We start from the raw sequence: 26817 nt of genomic DNA on the forward strand, positions 1-26817 counted from the left end.
AATTGGCGATATATTGTTATTCATAGATAAATTTTCTATTTAAAAATTCTACCATTTTTTAGAATATATTCAGAGGATAAGGCTATGATTAATTATATATATGTACGGTTTATCGATACAAATCAGGAATCCACATATTTGCAAACATATTAAGTTTGGCCGATTGTAAATCAACTTCTTTAGTGCCTGAAATCCGGATTAACATTCGAAGTATACACCCTTGCTATTTTATGATGAAACGTTAACCTGGCTAATTCTTAGAAGAATTTCAAATGCTCGATGTAAGATAAAGAGAACTATTTGAAGGATTTCTATTTTTAAAATTTTTTGTAAAAAAAATAACTGAAATAGTTTATCGTAAAATTCTTTCGAAAGACATAACAAATTTTTATTATTGCGATAACTTGTCAACGTTTCCTCGACCAATATCTATTTTTTATTTTTAATACGCAACATGTGCGGTGAACAACATGGCGCGAGTAAACATTACTATTTTGTTACACCATCGTAACACGGCCCGCCCTTCGAACGCCGTAATCGAGAAACTACTACTACTACTCCCCCTCCACCAGCATTCCCTCCACGAGGACGTGGCGCACGTGCATTATAGCAGCTTATGTCGCGACTAAAGAAGCTAACGCGACTAAAAGATTAAAGGATCGTGACCGGTTAATATGAACCATCGTGCGCCACGATTCTTAAAAAATTTCGATACTGGGTATCCGGGTTACGACGTATTTACAACCACACCGCATGGCAAAGCGTAAGAGAAATTATTTATTAAACGATACAAGCATTGATGGTAGCAAGAAACGTAGGCAGAGAATAGAAAAGGAATATCCACGAGAAAATAAATATTATAACAAAGAAACGTAAAAAAAATTCCTTTTCATAAATATAAATATAAATAATTAACGTATTAAAAAACAGAATAATAAAAATTGAAAAAAAAATGCAAATTAACCGCATTGACCCAACGCTTTAATTTTCCCTATGCACAACAAGCGAGATCTCACGTATAAACACAATTGTGGTCTAATCGCGTGCTCGATAATATCGTAACACGGTATTATAAACGTTTCACCTTAGAAACGTGATTTTTGCCCGTGCAATCATAATTTCACCAAGGTTTCTTTCCTCTTTTCTAATTTTTTTTTTTTCGTCGTTTCTCTTTTCTTTCCCTTCTTTCAATATTTTTAATTCGATGGAAAATATCAGACAACGGATAGTAAATCAGAGGGAGGATTTCACGGACAAACAGTGTGCACGCTACAGCGATAGATAACGGAGGCCGAGACCGTTGTTGGCGGAGAACAGGGCAGTTTTAAGGTGCTGATTTATCGTGAACACCGTTTAAAGATGAAAGCATACTCCGTCGAGAAATCGTGACTCGTTAATCGCTACCATCGTCGATTTCTTTGACCAGTTATTAACGAGCCGCTGAATCGCGTCGATCCTATTCCCGGATGATCGAGAAAACGTATGGATTTTTTTTATCCTTTCATGCTGCGATATAAAAATAAAAAAATAAAAAATTCGAAACAAAATAGAATTATCTTTGAAAATTTGCTTTGATTCCTCTCTTGAAGTATATTGATAATGTTAAACCCAACAAAGATTCGAAGATTTTAAATTAGCTATCTTTAAAAAAAATCTTCGAACAATGCGCTTTCAATTTGGCCAAAGGTAGAAAATTAAACAATGCTTGGTCTCTTTTTTTAGAAATTTCTGCCAACAGAAATGTCGTATTCTCTCTCGTGCCAGCTACAATATCCACAAATTTGCATAACACGTCCTCGTTACCGAAACGTCTGAATCCGTGGTAGAAAAAGAAACGGTAAAGAAATACCTTGTAAGAATAAAAGAGGAGATTCCGTTTCGTGGGAATTCTGCAAATTTTTCGAAAATCCGGTTAACGGTCAGTTTGCATCATGGCGTTGTATCTTCCACGAACTAGTTACTTTGGACGGAAAGGAAAATCGAACACTGGGACAAAGGATGAACGCTTGTTCGCGCACAACTTGTGGCACGGTTCACAAAGGAGGAGAAAGGATCGTTAACAAGGCTGTTAATTGCCGCGATCAATTCGTAATAAATTTAAAATGAAAAATGACTTTAATCGTTATAGTTATATTCTTCCTGATGAAATCGTTATCTCGATTCAAATTCACTCGTTAGTAGATTACACGAAACGAATTTAAAACGAAAAAAAAAAAAAAAAAAAAGATAACGAGGACATTGAACTCGCTGATTCTTCACATACTGGAGCAAAACCGCCATTGTGATTTCGTACTGTTTTACCACGTGCGCACCGTTCTAGTGCCATGCACGCAACTTTTGACTCTGCTTATTGTTAGGTTAGGTTGAAGGCTGGGTCCTGGATCTTGAAGGGAACGTTCGCGGGCGGCAATTAAGCAATACTCGGTTCGTCGGTTACTTTTAATTGTTCTTAACGAGGCTAAACGCGGCCGTGGTCCACGTCACGGCGCATAACAATGAATAACGGTTGCGGTGAACGAGTCCGTTTACTTTGTTCCCTATTGTCACCGCCAACGACAATGAGCCCGACCACGCCAGGGCTCGAAATGCGTATCATTGACGTGCGAACCTCCTGTGCACCGAATAATTACGTATGAATCCGGCTAAGATCGGTCTGTTTTATAAACTCCAGATGTACATTTCAGACAACATATTCTCTTTTTCCTTTTGACGCGAGTATAAAAGACGAAGCGTTTATTTTTTATTTTGTTGGAATGGAAATTGCATTCTGCGTTAATTTTTAGATAAAGAAATCGCAAAAACGATTATCATGCTAAATAAATAGAAATAATTTCAATAATCGTTGTAATAATAAACAAGTATAATAGAGACATTTTTATTTTTTTGTATAAATTTTATAGGTTAGCAGCGTATAGTGTTTACAGTGTTTTATAGGTTAAATTTGAATTGTTATGTTTCAACGAGAGAAGAATGCATTAGAAAAGAATAGTTAAGTGGAAAGGAATGAATTATTATAAAATTTTGTCTCAAATTCATCGATTTTCAATATTTTTGCGAAACTGCGACGAATTCTTTAAAATTAGATTTTTCCGAAGGATAAATAAGTAAAAAGAATATTTTCTAATGATATCACAGGATCGAATACTTTTCTTTTAATAAACTTTGCTTCGATCATATAAAAATATAATTTTCTGACAATTACGTAGGTCACGTATAAATAAAAGAATATATAATTCAACGCTACGTTTAATATTTTAATGAAAGAATAAAGATTAGTAGTATTCAGATTTTTTTTATATTATTATAACGTTAAGTAAATTAATTCATAAGTTAGAAGTTTACTTGTGATACATTATAAATATTCTATAAAATACAAACAAAAATAACAAAAGCATTAAATCTATCGAAATAACTTCTTTTCGTGACTCAAATACGCCTCGACAATTCGTCAACCGGTTTTGATCGCGTTCCATTTATTCCTTGAATTTAAATTTATCCGTGCTTTATAATGAAAATGACCTTCTATAATATTTATTCTTTGAAAAATCATACTTATTTCTCAAAATCTGACATTCTAAGTCAAACAGTATATATAATAAAAAACTATCTCCGTTTCCTTCATAAAATTCTAATTTTTGCATCATGAACGACATATTTGCATTAAACAATATTTTTCTCTTCTTTTGACTAACTTTTGATTAATATTATTTAATATCAACTGTTCTACATCTCGTAACTAATGAAAACATATCGATCAAATATCAGTCCTACTCACTTTACAATGCATATACTATACATATTTAAACTATTACGTCATGCCAATTTTCTATATATATATATACATACAATGATGTAATATTCAGAACGGACAAAGTATTTTGGAGAAAAAGAACGTATAAATATAACGGATACTGCAAGAAAAGCGAGGATCTGTCAACGAATATCGTGAAGTTGACCGCAAGACGCGCGATTCGATACATCTATGACGAACTTCGGCATGGAATTTGAAAAAGTGCACTCACCGTCAACTCAGCATTTCGTCCAGCGTCATTCGAGTGTCGCCGATGGAAACTCGTCACGCTCGAGAATATTGTCGACACGATCATACGGCCACGATATTTCACTGATCACTTTTACATCGAATGTCACATTACCAAGAAACCATAAACATCGCGTAAAAAAATTGAAGAGAAAAAATCGTTCGATACTATTGTTGTCACTTTACGATTACACGTTCCTCTTATCGTATTTTTAATTTGATGAAAAATTTTGTTGATCCGTGACAAGATAATTTATATAATTTAATATTTTTTTAACAACAACGAATTCACTGATCGAATACACTTATATCGCTGTACCATCTGCGAAACACACCTGACCAATGGCCGAACGATACTGAGCCGGTAGCACTCGCGAATCTCCCACTAGACTTCCACCACCCCCTCCCCTTACACACCACTCAAGTCGTCAAATAAGCAACCCTTTTGGAGTTTTTTTTATAAAAAATTTTCAACTGTGTATTTGAAAATAAAATTAATTTGAAATTAATATTTATATAAATCAATAACATCTTTCTAAGTCAATGAGACTATTTAACTAATTATTTGATATATTTAAACAGAAATTGAATTACAAAGAATAATAAAACGGTTCTTTCTATTTTCTATTTTTTTTTTCACAAATCTATCGCTTAATAAAAAGATTAACGTTAATATTTTCAGGAAATATGCTGAAAATTAACAAAAAAAAAAAAAAAAAAAAAAAAGCAAAGTGAATAACGCGTTAGATGGAACACAAATAACAGGTTAAAGAAAATAAAAGAAGATATACTATGTACATAAAAACAAAATGCGATTTAATACACCGTGAAGAGGTTGTCTAGAAGCAAAATATGCCGTGAAAGGGTAAACTATGATAAAACGCATAAAGGAAGACAAATAAACAATATCGAATAGAATAATATCGCCAAAGAAATAATAATTACAATCATGTAGGCGAAAAATACAGATCAGACGTTACGAAATCGTGTTGAATAGAAATAACGTTTTAAAGGGAAGCGAAACTATCCTTACCTTAGTGAAATAAAACGAGGTTTAACGCACCGTGAACAATCGTGCACGAATAGAATATACCTTGAAAGTGTAAAACATGGCAAAACTCGCGTTGCCTGGTAATCACGAGACGTATAAATGCGGCAATAAGTATCAGCGTGCAATTTACTGTCCATTGAATTCGTTTAACGTGTAAACTACAGGCTGTCGCCGTTGGACCAATCTTCGAAGATGCTCTTTCCACGCGTATATAAAATATCTGTGTGCACGTGTGTACACAACTTACGTTACGTACAGGGTGATAAAAAAAGGGATGAGCCCACAGATTTTTTTTTTTATTCCCTCTTCATATTGATTCATATTCCTCTCTATACTATACTATATTTTTAATATTATTAAATAACGCCTTCCATCTCTTCTTTTTAAGAATATTCCTTTTCTCGTTTCACCGTCGGATCGCAAAAATTTTCGCCCCTCTTTTTTTCTTCGCCCACATTGTACAATTTATACATATACACACGAACTATTTTCCACGGTATTTGTGATCTTATACTTATAATGATATACTCGATCCTTATTATTGTATCATGCTCGCTGTTTCCCCAGAGGGTGTACAGATTATGGTAGTGGCACCATTATAAAACCTTCGAGATAGGCAGTTATGAGTCACGCTCACGTGGTGTAGAAGGAAGCATCGTGGTGCGCATATTATAAATGTTAATATTGCTCGTTTATTAGAAACGAGTAAAACGGTGCCTCGTGGCCAATAAAAGTGCCATTTGTGCCGTTCGTATTTCTACGATCCACGTTTTGTTTATTTCATTAAAAACGAAAGGCGAAAAGGAAAAAAAAGAAAAAAGAAAAGAAAAGAAAAGAAAAAAACGATTAAAACAACCAACCTCCAGACAACCTCCAGGCCATTACGTAACGTATACAACATATTTTCCAGAAGGTCAAGTAACTTTTTATCCATCAATCGACGGATGATTGCACCCTTTGAGGGGGTAATCGCGCGTGATCCCACCTATGGGCTGCCAATAATGTTGAAAAATCAATTTGAACGTGTGCTCGAACGACGGGATTAAAGAAAAATTTTTCTATATACCCGTTCTATTATCTCTTGATTGATTACTTAAAAATTACTCGTTGCTTATTTTTAGTGAATAAGATAGCACGCGAATGATCCATGTAAAAATATCAGATTGTTTATGAGGAAAACAAGAACTGCGCTTAATTTTATTAATTTTAATACATTATACACATAATATTTTTTAATACATTTAATACATAATTTTATTACATTATATTATTGGATTATGTCCACGATGGAATTTTTTTTAAATAAATTCGAAACAATTCGAGATTTTTTTTTTTCGAAAAAATGGAACAGATGTTATATTAATTATTAATGTATCATTAATCGTCGATAAGAGGGCGAGGATGATGGATGGATAATTGCTTGATTGAGATGCGAATAGAGAGTAAAAATAAATGTGAATTCTAACGGTTTATCGATACGAATATACCGTTTGCCCATTTATTATTACGTGTCTCTCTCTCTCTCTCTCTCTCTCTCTCTCTCTCTCTCTCTCTCTCTCTCTCTCTCAGAACGCACGAAAGCGTTTGAAAGCATTTACATTTTTCGAATTGCGCGCATTTCAATTTCGTACCTTTGTTCTCTCGCGAGATTATTATCGTTGTTTTTATATGTAAATGAAATTGTACTTCGCACGCGTTTTATCAATTTTTTTCACCAAGTAATTTGATGACGTAGCAATGCTGGCTCGATGTTGCTGATGTTCGTTGCTCTCGATGATCTTTTTCGACTTCTCCACCGATATAATCTGACCTGAATTCCGACAAGAATTCGTGTCTCCGTCTAACAATTTACGTTTTTCGCGAGGCACGGAAACTATCAATGCGCATAACTTTTAAATTGGATCAGTTGAATTACGAGTTACTCGAATTTAATACGGGAATGTTTAATTGAGAAGAATGAAAGAATGAAGAGAATTTCAAGAATTTTGATGTTGAATTATTCACAGGTATTATTCATCATTGTTGCAATTAATATCAAGAGCGTTTAATGGTCAATTTAGAAATGAATTGAGATATTTTTGAAAATTATATATCATATATTGTATATTATAGAAAATTAGGATATTTTAAAAAATTTAGAAATGAATTGAGATATTTTTGAAAATTATATATCATATATTATAGAAAATTAAGATATTTTACAAAATTTAAAAATGAATTGTGATATTTTAGAAAATTATGTATCATATAATATATATTATAGAAAATTAAGATATTTTAAAAAATTGAGATATTTTTGAAAATTATATATCATATATTGTATACTATAGAAAATTAGGATATTTTAAAAAATTTAGAAATGAATTGAGATATTTTAGAAAATTATATTTTATATATTATATACTATAGAAAATTAAAATATTTTAAAAAATTTGAGATATTAAAAAATGAATTGGAATATTTTTGAAAATTATATATCATATATTGTATATTATAGAAAATTAAGATATTTTAAAAAATTTAGAAATGAATTCAGATATCAAGAACGTTTAATGGTCAATTTAGAAATGAATTGAGATATTTTTGAAAATTATATATCATATATTATATACTATAGAAAATTAAAATATAAATATATATATTTTTAATAATAATAAATAAAAATATAATATATTTTTTAAAAATAAATATATTTGAAAATTATATATATTAAATATATTATATATTATAGAAAGTTAAGATATTTTAAAAAATTTTTCAGTTTGATTGTCGATTGGATATATTTTCTTGTAAGTTAATTAGAAGATTTTTGCATTTCAAAAAGAATAACATAGGAATTTTTTAATTGAAAAATGAAGAGAATTTCAAGAATTTCGATGTTGAATTGCTCACAGATATTTATAATATTTACAATATTATAATAATTTGAAGAACATTTAATATAGAAATTAAGATATTTTAAAAAATTTTCGATTTCAGTTTAATTGGATATATTTCCTTGTAAGTCAAAAGTGACAGAAGATTTTTGCATTCTCATCCTGTTCCAAAAAGAAGAACAGAAGAATGAAACATTCTTACAAGTTTTGCAACTTCTTGCAAAATCTCTAATTAAGAAGAAAAAGTGATGAGAATTTTATGAATTTCGATGTTGAATTATTCATAGATATTCATCACGATTAATAATTCGAAGAACACTTAATAGTCAATATAAAAACGAATTAAGATATTTTAAAAAATTTTCGATTTCAATTCGATTGGATATGTTTCCTTGCAAGTCAGAAATGACAGAAGATTTTTGCACTCTCATCCTTTTCCAAAAAGAAGAACAAAAGAATGAAACATTCTTACAAGTTTTGCAATTTTTTCTCAAAATCTCTAATTTTGAGAAAAAGAAATGAAGAGAATTTCATAAACTTCGATATTGAATTATTCACAAATATTTATCACAATATAGAAGATATTTTAAAAAATTTCCCATTTCAATTCGATTGAATATATACTTGCAAATCAATAAATTTCTCCTCCTGTCCCAAAAAAAAAAAAAAAAAAAAAAGAATAAAACAACTTACAACTTCTTGCAAGATTTATTTGGAACTATTGTGATGTAACACGACTTCCTGACCCAGTAGTCCCATGCCCGCGTGCATTATGATAGATCATCATTTTCGTAGAATAAAATCGAATAGAATCGAGCTACTTCTACCGTTCCGCCATCGTTACTCGGTATGGATGGCAAACTCTTACCTCAATAATAACAATCTACGCTTTTTGAATTGTGGACGTGGCAACCTCGGAATTGCACGTTTCTGCGGGACTAACGATATAAAGGGTTCATTATTCGTAACGAGCAAATAAACCATTTCCTTTGCGGAGGTTCTCTTCAAAAATTGTATAATAATAATAATAATAATATAAGCAGAATCGTTGCATTATCCACGACGATGTTCCACGTTTCTATTTCGAAATCGTGGTGTAAACGTTACGATAGATGAAACGATTAAGTTATATTGCTGGTATATCGATCGATTATATTTTTCAAATTGGATTACATCGAAATAATGGTTATCAAGACGATGAACCTTCCTTTGTTTGTTCCTTTTTACCAATTTATTTTCCCCTTAAAAACCTTCGATTCCCTTCAACACGTTTACGATTGCGAGTATTAATCTGAAATTGAAATATCTGATAATTCGATCGAATAAAATCTATCGTTACGTTTAATAAAGGGATAAGTGTTTTTTTTTTCTTTCCAATTGAAATAATCGAGGATACATTGTTATTCGATATTTTTATTCAATAAGAAGATTGTAGGAAGTCTACGCCGCTTCCTGAGGAATACGGTCACGAGAAATTGTGGTTTTCGAAAAGAAAAAAAAAAAAAAAGGAAAAAAAAATCTCGATAAAACCACAAGCCGCACGGATTGTCCTTGATAACCGGCTAAATGTATTTCAGTGAAATACTTTTCATTAATGACTTCACTTAAAAGGGGCAATAAAACGTTCTTTCCGTGGGAAATATTTGCTCGAAGAAACGAATCATAGTTTCTAGGACATTTGCGACAATTCTATCTCTATATATCTCTCTTCGACGCAGCAAGATTAAGAAATCATAGAAAAAAAAAAATCCCTTCTTTATTCTATAAATACACGAAACAATCGAACACCGCAACAAACGCATCACGAAGAAATTTTATTCGAATTATTCTTTGCATCTCTTTACAATTATCGAAACGCGACTTCGATGGCATTTCAATGGACACGGCGACGGATGGAATACAGAAAAAGCGCGGAAGATCAACTCAGTGTAAGGGTCCGCACGCGCGCTTTCTTCGTCTCGATACTCGCATGAATCAGCGTCCTCCGATTACTCGTAACGCCGTTAATAACGCACGGTTTTCCTCGTGGGCGGTTTCCTTCCACGAATAACCGAGACAGAAAGTCGAATACTTTCGATAACGCAACTGGTTAGATCGAATTTTAATGTAATTTTAATACTTTCATCGTGGAAGATATCCCCCTCCACGGAGTTCGATGACCGACCGAGAGATACGATGAATTTTCGGAAAATCAGCTGATTCGAGTCGATGGATTACAAAGGTGAATACGTGTGGATGGTATAAAAGGTATACTTATGAATTCACCTTCTATCTTCGTAACAATGTGCGAAGACACGATCGAATGGTTCGTCATCGAGACATTAGACGGTGTCGATATTCCCGTGCCGTGCGACCGGAACAATGAAGACGCAGCGAGTACAATGCGAGTCACGGCGATCACGTTGGCCGCGCATGGATGTGTCTCAGGCTCGATGACACAAAGACGAAAAGGCGGAAACATCGGAGACGGATGATAAGAAAGAAAGAAGGAACGAATGAGAAGAAGGGAGAAGGAAGAATAGGAAAAAGAAGATGAAACAGCGAACAAAGCAAAGGGTAGTGCGCGCATGATTTACGTACACGAGCAATAGACTGTATAATTTATCGATCGATCGAAAGCGCATGCGCCGCTGCCCGCGCATACGCGATTATGCATGCGCGACTGCCGAACAGTACGAGTACACGCCGCGCAATCGATCACTGTCCACCTCGTTCGATGACGTTAATGAGGTTGATCGGTATTTAACGATACTTTTAGCCTCTTGGCCATTGCAGCCGATTATATGCGCCGTTTGTTTATGCAACGGAGAAACCAGAAATCCAGCCACGGATTAAGACGTTGTGCGTGAAGATTCGTAGAAAAGAACGAAACGAGAATAAACGAATTTTTCAAACATATTTTTGCGATTGGATATGATTTTGCATAATTAAAGAGAAAGTAAAAATTGATTCAGAATTACGGATGTATAAAGTGTGTAAGTACTTTCAATTTCGGTTAATGCACCCAAATAAATTCCCATCGTTGACAGGAAATCCTTCTGACCGAGGACACTCATTGGTTACAAGGCGCAACGAGTTTAAACAACGAGTGGATTGGCCAACCTGTCGTGTAATGAATCGTGCAGGATTTTCGTTATCCTGTGAAAATAAGACGTGCGTGTACAAACGAGGCATCGAAAAAAACGGCAAAAGGGGTCCACAATCGATCAACGTCGTTCCACATGATCGTGCGGATGAACATGATTGGCAGAATACACAACTCCACGGACAGTAGCCGTGGCTCGAAGCGTGCGCCAGGGAGGAATAATCTGTTTACAGGAAAAGAATGATGGCGCGGCGTGAACTTTCGCACGGAAGTGGCTGTTGAACGACAGACGTCCCGTTTAATAGGCTCGCCTCGACGACACAACGCAAGAAATAATTGAACCCGGAGCGATCATAAATTCCTCGGCTAGCCACTGAATTATACCACTTTGCATCTAGTTAAGACCGCCGCGTACATCGTTGTGCGTCATGCAAATAATTCATGTTTGTCGCGAACCTTTCGAACGATTAGTAGACACACGCGATCTGTATAGCCATGAAGTTTGGTTAGGATTCGACGTGGACAAGCGGACATTATCACGTGAACAACTTCACGCTTATTTTATTTCCATCTTTTTAGTTGGAAGTACACGTTCTCTTTTCACTTGTAGTCGAAGTATTTGAATCAATTTTCAGAATGATTTACATCTCGCTTATGAGATAAAATATAAAAAAATATAAAAATATAAAAAATATATTCTTTGAATTTTGAAATTTGAATTTTTATATATATATTCTTTGAAATTTAATGATCGTAATATAGTATAGAAAATTGCTCTTGAAATAACTCAAGGTCAGTTGAAGTAAACAACGACAAAATCGTAATCACTTGTTTCTGCAATAAAGGATTATGCGTTATATAATTGTCAATTCGCTAAAATTGACATAATTAGTAATTTGTGGAGAAGGAAGAAAGAGAGAGAGAGAGAGTAAATTTCTTCGACTTCCATCAGTGAAATGAATCTTAGACTCAGGAATTTGCACCGAGTGTGCATACATATCTTCGCCTATGGTTAAGCTATGCGTCCACCCACGACTCGCAACGAGCTGCGCGATAATAAAGCTTCCGGTCTGGTCGTGGCAGCCGCAGGGACAGAAAACAAAACGTCAGGGGAAGAGAAGAAAATTATTATTCCTTTGCCGCACGGCGCGTGTACAGAGCGGGATACACGAACCGGATGCAACGTGTTTGATTTACACTCGCGCAATACACAACACGCCACACACTTTCCATACGTGTGCGCCTAGATGCACCCTTAATTGTGATTTGATCGATGATATAATTTTTCAATTTAATGAAAAGTTATGCAAAAGATCGCGCTATCTTATTTATTGGGTCAAGTTCAAGTACTTGTTGATTGCTGTGTTATACTTATTATTATCATTATCGTTTTATTGCAGTGAATTCGCGATAAATTTGATTTCTTTTTGGAGGGGGGAGGGCAGAGGGAATTGAAACTAACGAACGAATATAAATATACCGATGTTTACAAAGGTGATCTGAATAAAAATTTTTTTATTTTTTTAAAAATTTAAAATTTATCGCGGAAACATTTTAAGAATATTCTATGAAATAGATACGATAAAAGTATCTATATGATACGGATGTCATTAAAAAATTTAATACGACACGAAATTATAAAATGTTAACCTAACCGTTAAAACTCGTTTGTGAGTTCGCAACCAATGTTGGAACTTTATCTTGTTATTTTAATCAATGATAAACTGATAAGATTGCAATAAGATAGTTGTTGTTTAAAAAAAAATTTTCAATTTTTTCCTATTAATAATGGATGTACACGATTGATTTTCAATAAACACATTTTAACGATATATTTAAATAATCGTTCGTATTTGAAATTAATTAAAATTAATTTATTTATTTTAAACGCGATTAATCGTCTTAAAACAAAAGTTTTGGATATTGTATAATTCCTACGTTAGAGCGAATTTTCGATTTAAAGAATTAAAATGAGGAAACAAAAAGTTTTATCGTACTGACGTAACATGTAAAAGCGAAATCGTAAAGTGTTATTTAAATTACACGTGATGCGGGTAATTTTACGGTTTCTAAGCCACTATTCTATTTCACTGTCGAGGAACTCGAGTAAACGCATCGCATATACAGGTAGCACACCGTTAATCGTTACTTACAAAGTTTCACTTTTTTGTTTCACTTGTATCTTCTGATGTTTATTATGATCTTAGATGCACTTGTGGCGCGTGTGGAACTTTTTCATTAGCATGTTTCCCACCATGCTTTCTTCCAACAGCGAAGTTACGACTGAATAGATGGAACAAATGCGAAATAACACGCAAGCGTGTTATTCAACGATGAAATAATTAAAAAACATTAGATGGGAAAAAGAGTATGTACAATAAATTCCTAATAAATAAAAAAATAAATAAATATCGTCAAAATAAATAACGTACCCCGTCATCTTTGATCTTTGCAGGCTTAATATCGGCTTCCACGTAGAATATAGAATTCATTTCACGGTGAAACCACATATTTTCTCTTGCACAATTCAACGCCGTATTCCCTTATAAGAGATACCATCGGTTTCATTTTTATTATTTCCTGTTTATTATCGCGCAAAAACCTAGTCGTCTTAACCTCTCTGCTGAAGGAACATTTCGAACATTTCGATGCCACTTGTGCGTTCACTAAAAATTACATTTTCTAATTACATTTTATTCGACATGTCAATTTCACGTTCGTTTAAAAATGTTCGTGTAAAATCGATGATTCGTAGATCGAAAGGTACACGAGATAACATCGTTTCATCGTTTCAACGATACGAGGAGGATACAGATTCGTTCGATTGTTCGTACGAAACGTTTTCTCCATAGAGGGAATAGGTAAGTTCTTTTCACCGCGGTGGCCCCGTGAAAACTGGAAAGCGAAACGTTAATCGCACACCTCGCTCGTTTCTATGAGTACGCAACGTGTCTTTCCCCTACCCTCCTCGTAAATTCATTCCCCTTAACTGCTTCGATGGCCCTTCTGGCGGTCAATTAGAGATCCCCTTAAATCGTCATTCCGTGAAAAGTGACTGTGAAATCAAACCGGCCCTGAGCTTCGTTCCAATTAACGACGAAAACATCGAGTCACCTTCCCCTTTCTCTGAAACTATTTTTTTTTTTTTTTATCGCTGAAAGAGTGTTAATCAACACTGGAAATGATTTCAAATTTCTTCTTTTTATTTTTTTAAATTACCCGTAACGTATTAATTTTTAATGTCGGAAATGCAACGTTTAAACGTTTGAAAAATCGAGCTTACTTTTAATGGTGGTAGTGGTTGATCAATTTGTTTTCTGCGTGTATTGGTTTTTAAGTATCATTTATTTCGTACAAACTTCAGAGAATGGGAGGGAGGGGAAGAAAAAAAAACAAATTCTAAAACAAAATTCAGGCGTTAAATTTGTAGAAATACAGTCTATAACCCATTTGGTAGCCATGTAAATTTTTTGCGTTACGTTATTTAAAAAAAAAAAAAAAAAATTTTAAATTTCTGTACACAAAAAGAATTTAAATTCCAGTTAGTCTGGATAAGATATATTTAATTAAATTTTCATTTTCATTGAGATATACATATAATTACACAATGTCTGCTGGAGCGGAATTATTAACCACAGTAGACCCACATCTTATTCCAGGGTAAATAATACATTTTACATTTGTCGTATATTAAACAAAAAAAAAAAAATTAAATATATATTATACGTTTAATTTTATTTAAGCTTATTATATCATCCTATTGTTTAGAAGAAATATATTGCGCAAGAAATTATATTTCGAGTATTTTTACCTCTTCACTTCTATACTCTCCTGTTTCTTTTCACGCGTGTACTTTGATGAAAATGAAAAAAAAAAAATTAAACAACCCGTTTCAGATATGCCGGCTATTGTCCTCAATATCGGTTCAGATGCGGTGAAACGTACGGAAGTCTAACGCATAAATTGCTCATTGATCCCACAGTAAATCATGCGCAGACGATCATTTTATCGAATCGAGTCATCGACGATTACGAGGTATCGTGAAATTTTTTTCCCTTCGCTTCCTTTTTTTTCTCTTCACAATTTGATTTATCACTAATCGTTTATCGATTATCGATACAACGTGTAATGCAATTGTAGGTACAGAGACCGCCGAAAACTGACATAGATACGGTGAACGCTAGATATAAGAGAACCGATCCTTTATACAAGCATCCTATAACGCCAGGATACGAAGGTGCGTGAGATAAAAGTAAAGAAATAAATTTTATCCAAAATTTTTATAAAAATCAAATTCATTTTAGGCTTTATTCCAAAATTGAAGGCCAGAACTGGGCAAAGATACACGGTGCTAGCAACGGAAGGACTTGGTGAATTTGAGCGGCAGCAGCTAAAAAATAAAGCAGCGCTTAATGAGCTTAAAAAAACAATAGCTATACAAAGTGGACAGGGTGAACCGAGAAATTTAGAAGATCGTTTGGTAAAAAGATACTTGTGCATCGATGTGAAATTTTTTATTATTGAAAAGAAAAAAAAAATTAATTTTTTGTAATCTCATAATATACAGCTCATAGAAAGTGAATTTAAATTACCTATGCTATCGGTCCGTCCTGATTGCGTTGGTGTAATGAGAAATTTATTTTTGGACGAACAACACGAGGCACCCAGGGATCACGCCCCATCCCCTTATTTCATGGACAACGCGAATCCGAAGAAATACTTTATCAGTCGTGAGTTAAAATTTTATCTTTTTATTATTGGCTTGAACTTGCCTTCGAATAATCCCATAGTGTTAAAAATTACGTAAGCGATATAACGTAAGATTCAACTGTTTATCGAAATGTTTAATGAACGACGAAACTTCATAATTTCGATATATTATTAACAAAATAAATTGATCAATGAGCATACAATATAAAAAGATGTCGAATATTTAAGATTATATTAACAATAAATAGAGTATAGTAATAGAGTACAGATGGATCTTACGGATAGCGAACAACGAATGCGATATTCCTTAATTCGAGAAAATAAAAGAAGTGAGTGCGAAAGGAGTTGAAGACGAGAATATTGAGAATTTTTCTTTGCAATATCGAATTATAAATATTTAATTGTGTATTTATAGGATATGCGGGCCACATTCCATACGGATATGCACATTTTGGAAAATCAAATATTCCTGCTACCAACAGTGCTCTTTGCGATTTTACATCCGATTATCGTAAGAGGCAAAGTACAGAATGGGCACCAGTTACGATTTCACGGCCTGATCCACCGCTTGTAATCCAACCCACCGCTATATATCACAAACATGTTGGTATGCTTCCAAATTATCTTGGACATGTTCCTGGGGAAACGTTCAGGTAAATAATATTTAATAATTTTTAAGTAATCATTCTAATTTCCTTATAAAGCATTTCGGAAAACATAAAAAGATATAAAGAATATTCAAATGAAACACATTATATATGCTTCAAAATTCCCTTTTATTTAAATATTAAATATTGTATTTAGATTTGGTAAAACTTTTGGTGCTGACACTAAAGATGCAAAAAGATGGCTTCGTGCTGATTTCTCTCCATAAAATATGATATATAATGAAATAGTTCTAAAAAATATTTAATAGTACGATAAAAAAATAACAATGGTTTTACTAATTTTATTCGTGATGTAAACTTATGTAAAGTTATGTATTGTATTTGATAATAAAATTGAACAGAAAATTATAATAAAATCTGAGAAATATATGGTATGAAACTTAATTGAATGAATGATAACTATATATAATGAAAACTAATGATTACTAATTAAAATCGTTTTTTTATCCCAAAAAAAGAAACAAAAGAAAATGAATAGAAGAATACTATTCATATTATTCTTGAGATTTCCACTTCATTAAAATTTCAGCTGCTTTCTTCAAATTTTCATCTTTCTACAATAAAAAAGAAATCAATTATGAATAAGAAAAAAATATAATAATGTTGATATTATTTATTGTACACGAATTAATTCTTACTTTTATAAAACAGTATCGCACATTATCTTCACCTAAATATTTATGTTCGGAACTGTAAAAAGCGGATGGCGGAATTCCTTGAACACCAACGTTTTTCGTCATCCATTTTGTAAAACGATAATCTTTATTCTCATCCGTTTCTTCTTCTAAATTAACTTTATCTTTTAAAGCTGTCCAATTAGCTATCATAAAGTATCCACCTTCGGGAATTGTTGGAGACATTCCTACATCGCTAAGAAATTTAACCATATAATCTCGTTTTGATATTAATTCTTTAGCTAAACTAACAAAATAACAATCAGGTTGACCAAATCTTTCTAATTCTTGTTCGAATCCAATAGCTACAGCCTCCTAAAAAATTAAAAAATTAAAAAGATTAAAAAAATAATTCTAAAAAATTATAAATATTCAATTAATAATTCAATAATTACTTGAATTGGTGTATTACATGTATATACACTATTTTGATGAACAATTTGCAAGTTATATAATAAATTTGCTGGACCATAAGCCCATCCTAATTTCCATCCAGTGACACTGAATGTTTTACCAGCAGATCCAATTGTAATTGTACGCTCATACATATCAGGTAATGTTGCTAAAATGTATTTATTATTTAAATAAAATATTTGATAAAAATGATATATAATCAGATATCTTTACCAATTCTAATATGTTTATATGGTTCATAAACAAGCCATTCATACACTTCATCTGCTACAACAAGAGTATTCCATTTTTTAGCCAAATCAGCAATGAATTGTAATTCATCTAACGTAAAAACTTTTCCCAAAGGATTGTGTGGAGTGTTAATAATTATTCCTTTTGTTTTTTCATTGAAAAGACTTTTTAATTCTTGTTTATCAAATATCCAATCTGCAGAAGAAAGAGGTCCATTCGTGCGTTTCTTTGAAATATAAAATATATTTTGTAAATATAAAAAACTTATACATAAATTAATAATTTCCATATATTAACTTATATATTAACTTACTGGTTTTAAAGCAATAAATCTTGGAATTCCTCCAGCACACTTAACTATAGGTACATAACAGTCAAAAAAAGGTTCAATAATTATCCACTCATCACCAGGATTAGTATGACCTTGCAATGTAGCATATAATGCTTCATAAGCACCAGCAGTTATAAGAATTTCATTATTTGGATCTAAAGTACGGTTTAATAATTTAGAATACAATTTTGCAACAACATTAACTAAACGTGGATGACCCTAAAATAATATAATTTATTATAAATTTTAAATTGATAAATAAAATAATTTAGAATAAAAAAAAATGTTATAATAATATTAATAAATTAGTTAGAATTTATTAGTGACATTAAATTTTGTTATAAAACTGAAATATTTACAAATCCTCTGGTATATTGATTCAAAAGAGGATTTTCACTTGTAGCTGTAGCAGCTAAAGCTTTTGTTACATTTTCTGGAGCATGAAAATCTGGAAATCCTTGTCCTAAATTTACTAAAGGTTTATATTTTAAAGCCAATTGAATATACTCTACCCTAAAATAAAATTAGTTTAATATATGTACATATATAAAATTCTTGATATAATACATTACATATTATTTACCATACTGATTTTTCATTGCCTTTTAAACGATCAGGAAGATCAAATTTAGACATCATAACAGATTTTTGTATATTTTTTAATGTGGATAAAGAATATGATATTTTAGAAGTTGTGGAAAAATTAACTTTAATAAACATCTAAAAAACAATTGTGAATAATGATAGTTATAAACAAATGACAAATTTAAAAACATGTATTAGTTAAAAACATATATAGTTATAAACAAATGACAAATTTAAAAACATGTATTAAATTATGATTTAAATAATTAATATAATTTAATATAATTAAATTATATTAAATTATATTAATTATTTATATATATTTAATAATATATTAGGAACTATACATTTTTGAATATATAATAATAATTAGATTATTAATGTTAAAAATTAACATTAATAATCTTAATATAAACACATATAATAATAAATGATTTTTACTACTTCTTACCAATATATAATATATATATAAGATTATAAATTGCAAACTAATATTGATAACATTTTTACGACATTTTTATCAAAATGGAGTACTTATGCAACAAGTTGTTTATTTAAAAAATATTGAAAAAATATCTAGATTTATGTAGTAATTTTATTTACTGCTATTGGTAATTCATTTTTAACTAAATAAATAATTATTTGATTTTTCAATATGTATATTAAATAATACATAATAATTTAAATATATTTTAAATGATTATGTAAAATTACAATATTGCTATTAGAATTATTAAGAAAAATTAATATATTAACATATTCTTTAAAACATTTTATTAAACAAAATTTTAGATTTTAATAGTTTATATATTATAAAATGAATCATATTTAATTATGTCAAAAAAATTTCAATATAATAAAATAATATAATAAACTTACCAAAAATAAATACAAAAAATTTTCTATTTTCATTTCAAAATCTATTTAAATTATAAATTATAAATTTAATAGTTTATTGTAGTATCTAATAATTATGTTCGAAAAGTTATCTAGATAGCAAACAATTGAAGATTTTTTTTCGAAAGTAGATCAAGGTAATTTGAAAGGTTCATTTGAAACTTAAAATATGAAGTATACTCCAGCATTACGATATATTGTTAAAAATTTAGAACTATATACAATTCAATTGTTGAAATTAATAAAATTAATGAAAATAAAAAGATTCTTTTTTGTTATAGCATATATAAATAATGTCATATATATAATATAATATATGAAGTATGAACATGGCAAAATCAAAAAATTCAAATTTGAATATGTAAATGAAATTTTTTTTCATACAAGTTTAAATTAAAATTTAGACTCTTAAGAATAATTAAAGATTATTTTCATTTTAATTTAGCAAATAAATTTTAATATACAATTTATAAACACAAGATGCCATCTAGCAATGAATAAGTAAAATTAACCACGAAATAACAATCGAAAATTTAAAATTTTTTGGTTTTTATACTAAATTTTTAACTTTTTTAACTTTTTTAATTTTTAAAAATTCAAATTAAATTTTAAATTCTTGGAAATTATTTGAGATTAATTTCATTTGAATATTATTTTTTTTAAGAAATTATAAGAAACATTTACAATGAATAAACTCTATCATCTAGCAGTGAAAAAATAGAATTAATTATTAAATGTCAAATGTGAAATTTACAAATGTTTGTTATAATTAGTAAACAAAAAATGATATTCAAACGAAATTAATTTTAAATCATTCGATAAGAATTTAATTTGAAATTTAATTTCATTTGAAATCTTAAAAAATTAAAAAATTTTATTATTTAATGTTAATTTCATCTTTTCACCGTTAGATGTCGATTTGTGTCCATAAATTGTATCAATTTCAAATGTTTTTTATAATTATGAATCGAAAAATATTATTTAAACCAAATCAATTTTAAATTATTCCTGAAGATTTGAAATTAAATATGAGATCTAAAAAATTAAAAATTTTAGTCTAGAGAAATTTTATAATTTTTCGATTTTGATTTAACGATTAGTTCCAATTTTCTACCGCTAGATGGTTATAGTGTTTCAATATCTGAATTTATAAATGAAATAGAGAAATGAATAATTTATTTTTTGAGTATATATATTATTTGTAGTATTTTTTTATTTAATTATTAAAATAAATGAATTATTTTGTTTAGCTATTAGAACGAATAATTTATATGAATATCAAAATATTTATATAGTTACATAATTATTTTTTTAAATATATAAGATAATAAAATTTGAAAACTATTAAGAAAATATTGTTAAAAATGACCCAATCTCAACAAGTGATCGAAGAGTTATATGACTGTTATACAAAAACTGCTGCTAATATTATTGCATACTATGGTAAGTATATATATATATAAGGTTAATGAATTAAATTAATATTTTTAATATTTTTTTAATCATATTAATTAGTGCATAACATATTATAAGCATTAAACATTAAATCATTAATTTCAGTAATATAAAAAAAATTTATCATATTTTATATTTATTTATTTATTATTATATTATTGTATTTTTACATTTATAGATGATAATGAAAGAAAGAATAAATTAAAAGAATTAAGAGATATAGTAGAAAATAACTGTATTCAAAATAAAAAATTAAAATCAACAGAGATCATAAAAAAAAGATTATTAAGTTTATATAATGATGATGATGATGATAGTGTTGAACATAATATTGAAACTACCATGAATGTAAGTATATAATATAGAAAATTATAAAATGTATATTTAATTATATGAAAAAAATAATATATATTTAAAAAAAATTAGGAATATAAACAAGCCATAACTGAAATTGATAAAAACGTGGAAAATGATAATAACCTAAAGGAATTTGATAAGCAAGTAGAAGCATTATTAGGTACATTTAAAATCATAATAATAAAAAATATGAAATATATATGTAATTATTATATATAATTGATATTATTTGACAATAATATTTGTATTTCAGATAGAGTAGTACAGAAAGAAAATAATGCAGATGAAGAACTACAACTTACAGGAGGCTATATAAATATAATTGATCCAATTTCTAAAAAAAGAATTGTAGATCCTGTGAAGAATACTATATGTGGTCATACTTATGACAGAGAAAGTATTACGCAATTATTGAAACTTAATAAAAAAACAAGGTAAATATTTTATTAATAAAATTTATTTATGTCTGATGATAATTTTAATTATATATTGTATTTGCAGATGTCCTGTTATAGGCTGCAAAAGTATAGAATTTGTAACACTTAAACATCTTCGTATAGACATTTTAACAAAAACATATCTTGAAAAAAACCCAGAATAAATACTTGTGACAAATTTTAAATTAAACATTCAAATAATATAATATTTTATAACCTATATATAGTTTATATAAAATATAAAATTTAATATCTACGCATCATCAAAATAAAAATAAAAATTTTTTGTGATGTTTCTTGTACCTGAACACAACGCGTGAGTTATCCTGATACATTACAATTGTAAATATATTTATATTTGGTTAAAAATTGTAAAATATTAGCTCTGTTCCAATTGCTTTTAAGAATTTATTTTAAGGATTAAAAAGAAGTTTAAAATTATATATAAATATATATAATTATATGTAATTATATATAAAAATTATTATACTTAGACGTACTATATAAAACTATATTTCCTATTAAATAAAATTAACATATAATTTATGTTTGTATTATTATTAAAGAAAAGAAAGAATATCTTTTTGCTTGATTTTTTTAATGAAATTTATATAAATTTTACAACATACAACATTGTATAGAATATAAATAAAATATTAAAAGCGAAACAACTTCAAGTTATTATATATTTGTTTGTCTGTAATTTGCATCTTGTAATATTATCACTCTCTATGATGTCAACGATTAGGCTATGTTTATAATTACGTTTTTATCCACGGTATTAATTCTTTCTCGTGGGAAAGCTCGTCGTATCGTTGACGGAGTCAATGTGGATGGAAGCAATTGGGATCCATTTCTATTGATATCGAAAGATTTGTACGAATCACCGAATTATGATATAACACATTGGGTACGGCAATTGCATCTACAGCAATGCGCTTTTGTAGAAATCGGAGAAGGATTTTGTGCTGTAAGCAGAAAGTATTTCGTGCAAAATACTTTCTTTCTTGCAAACAATTTAATTGAACATACGTATATATACATATTATATATATATATATATATATATATATATATATATATATATGTATATGTATATATATATATATGTATGTATATATATATGTATATATATACATATATTTCGTATAAAAAACGCAAAACAAAAACGAATTTTAATAACTGTGCGATAATTAGAAAAGAAAGAAACAAAAAAAAATTTTTTTAACAAAGCTTAAACCTTCGTGCAATACAAATTCTATTTAATATTTAGTTGTTCGTCGAATTACGTAGCATACCTTCCGAATCAAAAGTTCTGGATAGCTCTGAAGTTGGTGAATTTTTTCTTGGGAACTGTCCTTGTTTGACCCTTCACACTTGGGAGTTGTGCTCACCTGAATTGACAAAACTGAGGAAAACAGACTGCACATTTAACGAAGCTACTCCATATTCAAACACAAGTGCCAGAGTTCACAGACGATTATGCGATATAACTTCACTCGTCGACAATGCTTCATCTTGCGACTGTTCCATTCCGATAGCAGGTCAAGGATTGTACAAGACAAAAGGTTTTGTAACATATTTTTTTTTTTTATTGATAAAAATAAGACAAGTATTTATATAAAAAAAAAAAAAGAAAGAAACATACGTGCAACGTATATATACTATGAATAGAAAATTTAAACAATTATTATAAAGATAACTTTTAGGATTTCCAACATGTTTTTTGAATCCTCTACCCGAAAGCCTGTGTTCCCCACGCGGGGTTTGCGGCATTGCTCAATGTACAGCGAGCACAATCAAAGGAATACACACATCTCAATGTGACCCAAATTGCCATCAGAGACAACCGGTAATATTATTCTGTTTCAAGCGTTAAATAAGATTATTAAATTCAATATATTATTTCTTTCAAAGTTAACTTCAAGAGATTAAATATTTTTTAGTTTTGCGAGGAAATTGGCCCTTCGACTTCAGTCCCAGCAGAAATTAATTCCTTATGGTCACGGTGGTCGACACCAAAATGCAACAACAGTTGCGGTAGAGGATTCATGGTAGAAGTTGCATCATGCCAAGATCAAGTAACGTAAATAAGAATTGAAGCTGAACAATAATAAATAGATGATAAATAAATAATTGTAATATCAATATTTCGTATGAAATATATATATATGTATGTATATATCTAAAATTATATTACCAGAGGAAAACCAGCCATAGATTGTATCGGGCCAGGATCGTTTTGGTGAGCCAACGCTCCTTTCAGGAAGTTCCCTCGAATTCCTTGACCATGACGAAAGGTGTGAACTTTTCTAGCTGCCCGGATACCTTCGTTAAATGTTATTGCGAAGTAAACACCGTTGATGGAATTATGAGAGCGACCAGACTCACAGAACCTTGCATTTCTATCGAAGGGTGTATCTCAAGTAACTCTGGAACATTCACTTTTGAAGGAGAACTTGATCCTGGTAACAACATAGACTTGGACGATGTTTATGAGAATGATGATCGTGAAAGGTTCGAAGGTACAAACTTGTTACATTTCTCGAATTAAGAATAAGAATATAATAGAAATATTTTTTTGAACCTCGTTTCCATTCTATTATCAAAAAAAGAAAATTACAATTAATAACAATTAATTTTTAAATATATTCCATAACGAAGTAACGATAAAAGATTGGAATAAATAATTTAATTAATATTATAATTATTATAATATTATATAATTAATATATATTATAATATAAGATTGGAATAAATAATTTAATTATAAGAATTAATTAAATTATGTGTATATACTGCAATATTTTTTTTGCGCATCTTTTTCTTTTTTTTTTTTTTTCATTATTCTACAAATTCTAGACTTCTCAGTAGTGTATATATAGTATATAATTAATATAATATATATAATAATATTATATAATTAATATTATATATATTATAATATAAGATTGGATAATTAAATAATTTAATTATAAGAATTAATTAAATTATACATATGTATATTTTTGCAATATTTTTTTTGCACATCTTTTTCTTTCCTTTTTTTTTATTATTCTACAAATTCTAGACTTCTCAGTAGTGTATATATAGTATATAATTAATATAATATATATAATAATATTATATAATTAATATTATATATATTATAATATAAGATTGGATAATTAAATAATTTAATTATAAGAATTAATTAAATTATACATATGTATATTTTTGCAATATTTTTTTTGCACATCTTTTTCTTTCCTTTTTTTTTATTATTCTACAAATTCTAGACTTCTCAGTAGTGTATATATAGTATATAATTAATATAATATATATAATAATATTATATAATTAATATTATATATATTATAATATAAGATTGGATAATTAAATAATTTAATTATAAGAATTAATTAAATTATACATGTGTATATACTGCAATATTTTTTTTGCACATCTTTTTTTTTTTTTTTTTTTTTTTTTCATTATTCTACAAATTCTAGACTTGTCAGTAGTGATGGAACGCAAATTGCCCATTATCTCAGTGTACATATCATTTTTCAGACACGTTGTGTTACTCAGACTCGGTGCGAATACCGCGACGTAATCTTCTGCAAGTTCACAGCGTGGAGCAGGAGGACGACTACGTGCTACGCGAAAATAGACTTGAAAACAACAACTTTAAAGACGAGCGCGGTTATCGTTCCGTTCTGAGAAGGCGATCAGGCGACGAGGCCAACTATAGAAACCAAGACGAGGAGGACGACTTGGAGGACGAGGATGAAGATGGGGAAGATGAGAAAAGAGTTTTTTTCGCCGTCGCGAGGCCTGATGATGACGACGATGATGACGATGACGACGAGGACACGGTGAACGAAACGGAGGAACCACTTGGCGATTACGGTTAGTACTTAGGCGTAAATCCTTTCCTGACTTTTCTAGATCGGGTTCAGAGACTCCGCGAAGGGTCGCCGGATTGAGGAGGCAAGGTCCGATTACGCGGCGATTGCGTTCGAGGGTAAGCCAGAGGTCGACGAACTCCAGAGGAATGGGCATGTGCAGATCAGAGCCGCCGCTGATGATGAGGAGTGTGAGGATGAAGTCACGGAAATACTGCAATATTACGATTATGGTGAGAAAATGTCAGCAGGAGAAGAATAACCTTGAGAAATTCTTACCTTCGTCGCTATATATATATATACACATATATATGCATCTTATAATTTTACCAATTTTTTAATTATTAAGTTATATGATGTAACGTTTGGAGAAGGGAAATATTACTAGGGAATTAATTAAAGAAATCCCTAGAGATTTAATTATATTTTACAATACAAAGCGAGATTGTTTAATATAAATTTAATATTGTCACGTTATATTTTTTTTCCAGAATCTACTGGCGGAACTATACAAATTGGGCTCGCCTTGGAACTTGTTGCATTGAGTATCTTATTCTATCTGTTCCTTGAATTTTAAATTAGGACAAGTAGGATGAAGATTGAAGATAGATTGAATCTGCATAATTGAGATGTGTGTGATGATATTTCAACTTAATCAAATATAAAAATAAAGAAATTTTGGAATTAATGTATAATTAATTTTATTTTACTCTAATAAATTTATATTTAAAAGATAATAATGTGTTCAATGAATGTTGGGTGTAGTAATAGAATCATAGAGAATGAATTAAAATCAAAATATATGATAATATTAAGATAGGAGAAGACACTTATTAGATTAAATATATTTATTAGATCCTTTAATTCTTTTAAACAATATAAATGTAATATGTAAATCTATAGTTTAATTTTCTTGCATCTGTTCAAGTATGAATCAGTTAATTATAATATTTATTTGTTACTAAATTCCTACAGTTATTTAAAAAACTGTTTATAGTCACTTTCACTAGTAATTTAAATTAGAGAAAGTACTTCTTTTAACTATCTTAAAATCGGTTTCTTTTCAATTTTTATCTCTAAATTTTCATATCATTTCACATCATTTTTATATTTACAACAT

At 29.7% G+C, this 26817-nt stretch overlaps 5 protein-coding genes and 1 long non-coding RNA gene across 8 annotated transcripts in view; 3 read left to right on the top strand and 3 right to left on the bottom strand.

Moving 5' to 3' along the window:
- LOC122718784 (DNA repair protein RAD50-like) overlaps window positions 1–13917 on the bottom strand; it is a 41369-nt gene extending 27452 nt beyond the window's left edge. The window contains exon 1 of one of the 2 annotated variants that reach the window (XM_043944239.1): window positions 13484–13917. In XM_043944239.1, coding sequence (XP_043800174.1) covers window positions 13484–13561 — 78 coding nt within the window. In that variant the 5' untranslated portion in view covers window positions 13562–13917. Of the gene's footprint in view, window positions 1–4022; window positions 4333–13483 lie in introns of those variants that run through there. The other variant, XM_043944157.1, reaches the window with a different exon arrangement.
- Window positions 13918–14658: 741 nt separating this feature from the next.
- On the top strand, window positions 14659–16764 carry LOC122710438 (UPF0605 protein CG18335-like). Its single transcript, XM_043928297.1, has 7 exons — window positions 14659–14711; window positions 14948–15086; window positions 15192–15288; window positions 15356–15531; window positions 15619–15781; window positions 16177–16414; window positions 16566–16764. The coding sequence occupies exons 1-7, from the start codon at window positions 14659–14661 to the stop codon at window positions 16633–16635; spliced, it is 936 nt and encodes a 311-aa protein (XP_043784232.1). The 3' UTR covers window positions 16636–16764.
- Window positions 16519–19164, bottom strand: LOC122720220 (kynurenine aminotransferase). Its single transcript, XM_043946781.1, has 8 exons — window positions 19116–19164; window positions 18663–18799; window positions 18439–18592; window positions 18062–18298; window positions 17731–17974; window positions 17499–17665; window positions 17068–17418; window positions 16519–16983 (listed from the first exon to the last, which is right to left on the bottom strand). Exons 2-8 carry the CDS (start codon window positions 18797–18799, stop codon window positions 16924–16926), a joined length of 1350 nt encoding a protein of 449 aa, XP_043802716.1. The 5' UTR covers window positions 19116–19164; the 3' UTR covers window positions 16519–16923.
- Window positions 19165–20806: 1642 nt separating this feature from the next.
- Window positions 20807–21990, top strand: LOC122720900 (E3 SUMO-protein ligase NSE2-like). The gene is made up of 5 exons (XM_043947976.1): window positions 20807–21004; window positions 21195–21364; window positions 21443–21533; window positions 21627–21807; window positions 21875–21990. The coding sequence occupies exons 1-5, from the start codon at window positions 20926–20928 to the stop codon at window positions 21972–21974; spliced, it is 621 nt and encodes a 206-aa protein (XP_043803911.1). The 5' UTR covers window positions 20807–20925; the 3' UTR covers window positions 21975–21990.
- A 715-nt stretch (window positions 21991–22705) lies between these two features.
- Window positions 22706–24125, bottom strand: LOC122720802. Its single transcript, XR_006347819.1, has 3 exons — window positions 24011–24125; window positions 23109–23913; window positions 22706–22778 (listed from the first exon to the last, which is right to left on the bottom strand). It is a non-coding gene; the product is annotated as an uncharacterized LOC122720802 (long non-coding RNA).
- Window positions 23280–26424, top strand: LOC122720760 (structural maintenance of chromosomes protein 6-like). Of its 2 annotated transcripts, XM_043947711.1 has the most exons (5): window positions 23575–23662; window positions 23757–24335; window positions 25363–25667; window positions 25741–25930; window positions 26189–26424. In XM_043947711.1, exons 2-5 carry the CDS (start codon window positions 24101–24103, stop codon window positions 26272–26274), a joined length of 816 nt encoding a protein of 271 aa, XP_043803646.1. In that variant the 5' UTR covers window positions 23575–23662; window positions 23757–24100; the 3' UTR covers window positions 26275–26424. The 2 variants fall into 2 exon arrangements, with proteins under 2 accessions (XP_043803655.1, XP_043803646.1); XM_043947720.1 differs by lacking the exon at window positions 25741–25930 and having other exon boundaries at window positions 23280–24335; window positions 25363–25701.
- Window positions 26425–26817: the final 393 nt, after the last annotated feature.

Source organism: Apis laboriosa, unplaced genomic scaffold, assembly GCF_014066325.1.
Source record: "Apis laboriosa isolate Shangri-la unplaced genomic scaffold, ASM1406632v1 scaffold105_cov147, whole genome shotgun sequence".
Taxonomy (NCBI): domain Eukaryota; kingdom Metazoa; phylum Arthropoda; class Insecta; order Hymenoptera; family Apidae; genus Apis; species Apis laboriosa.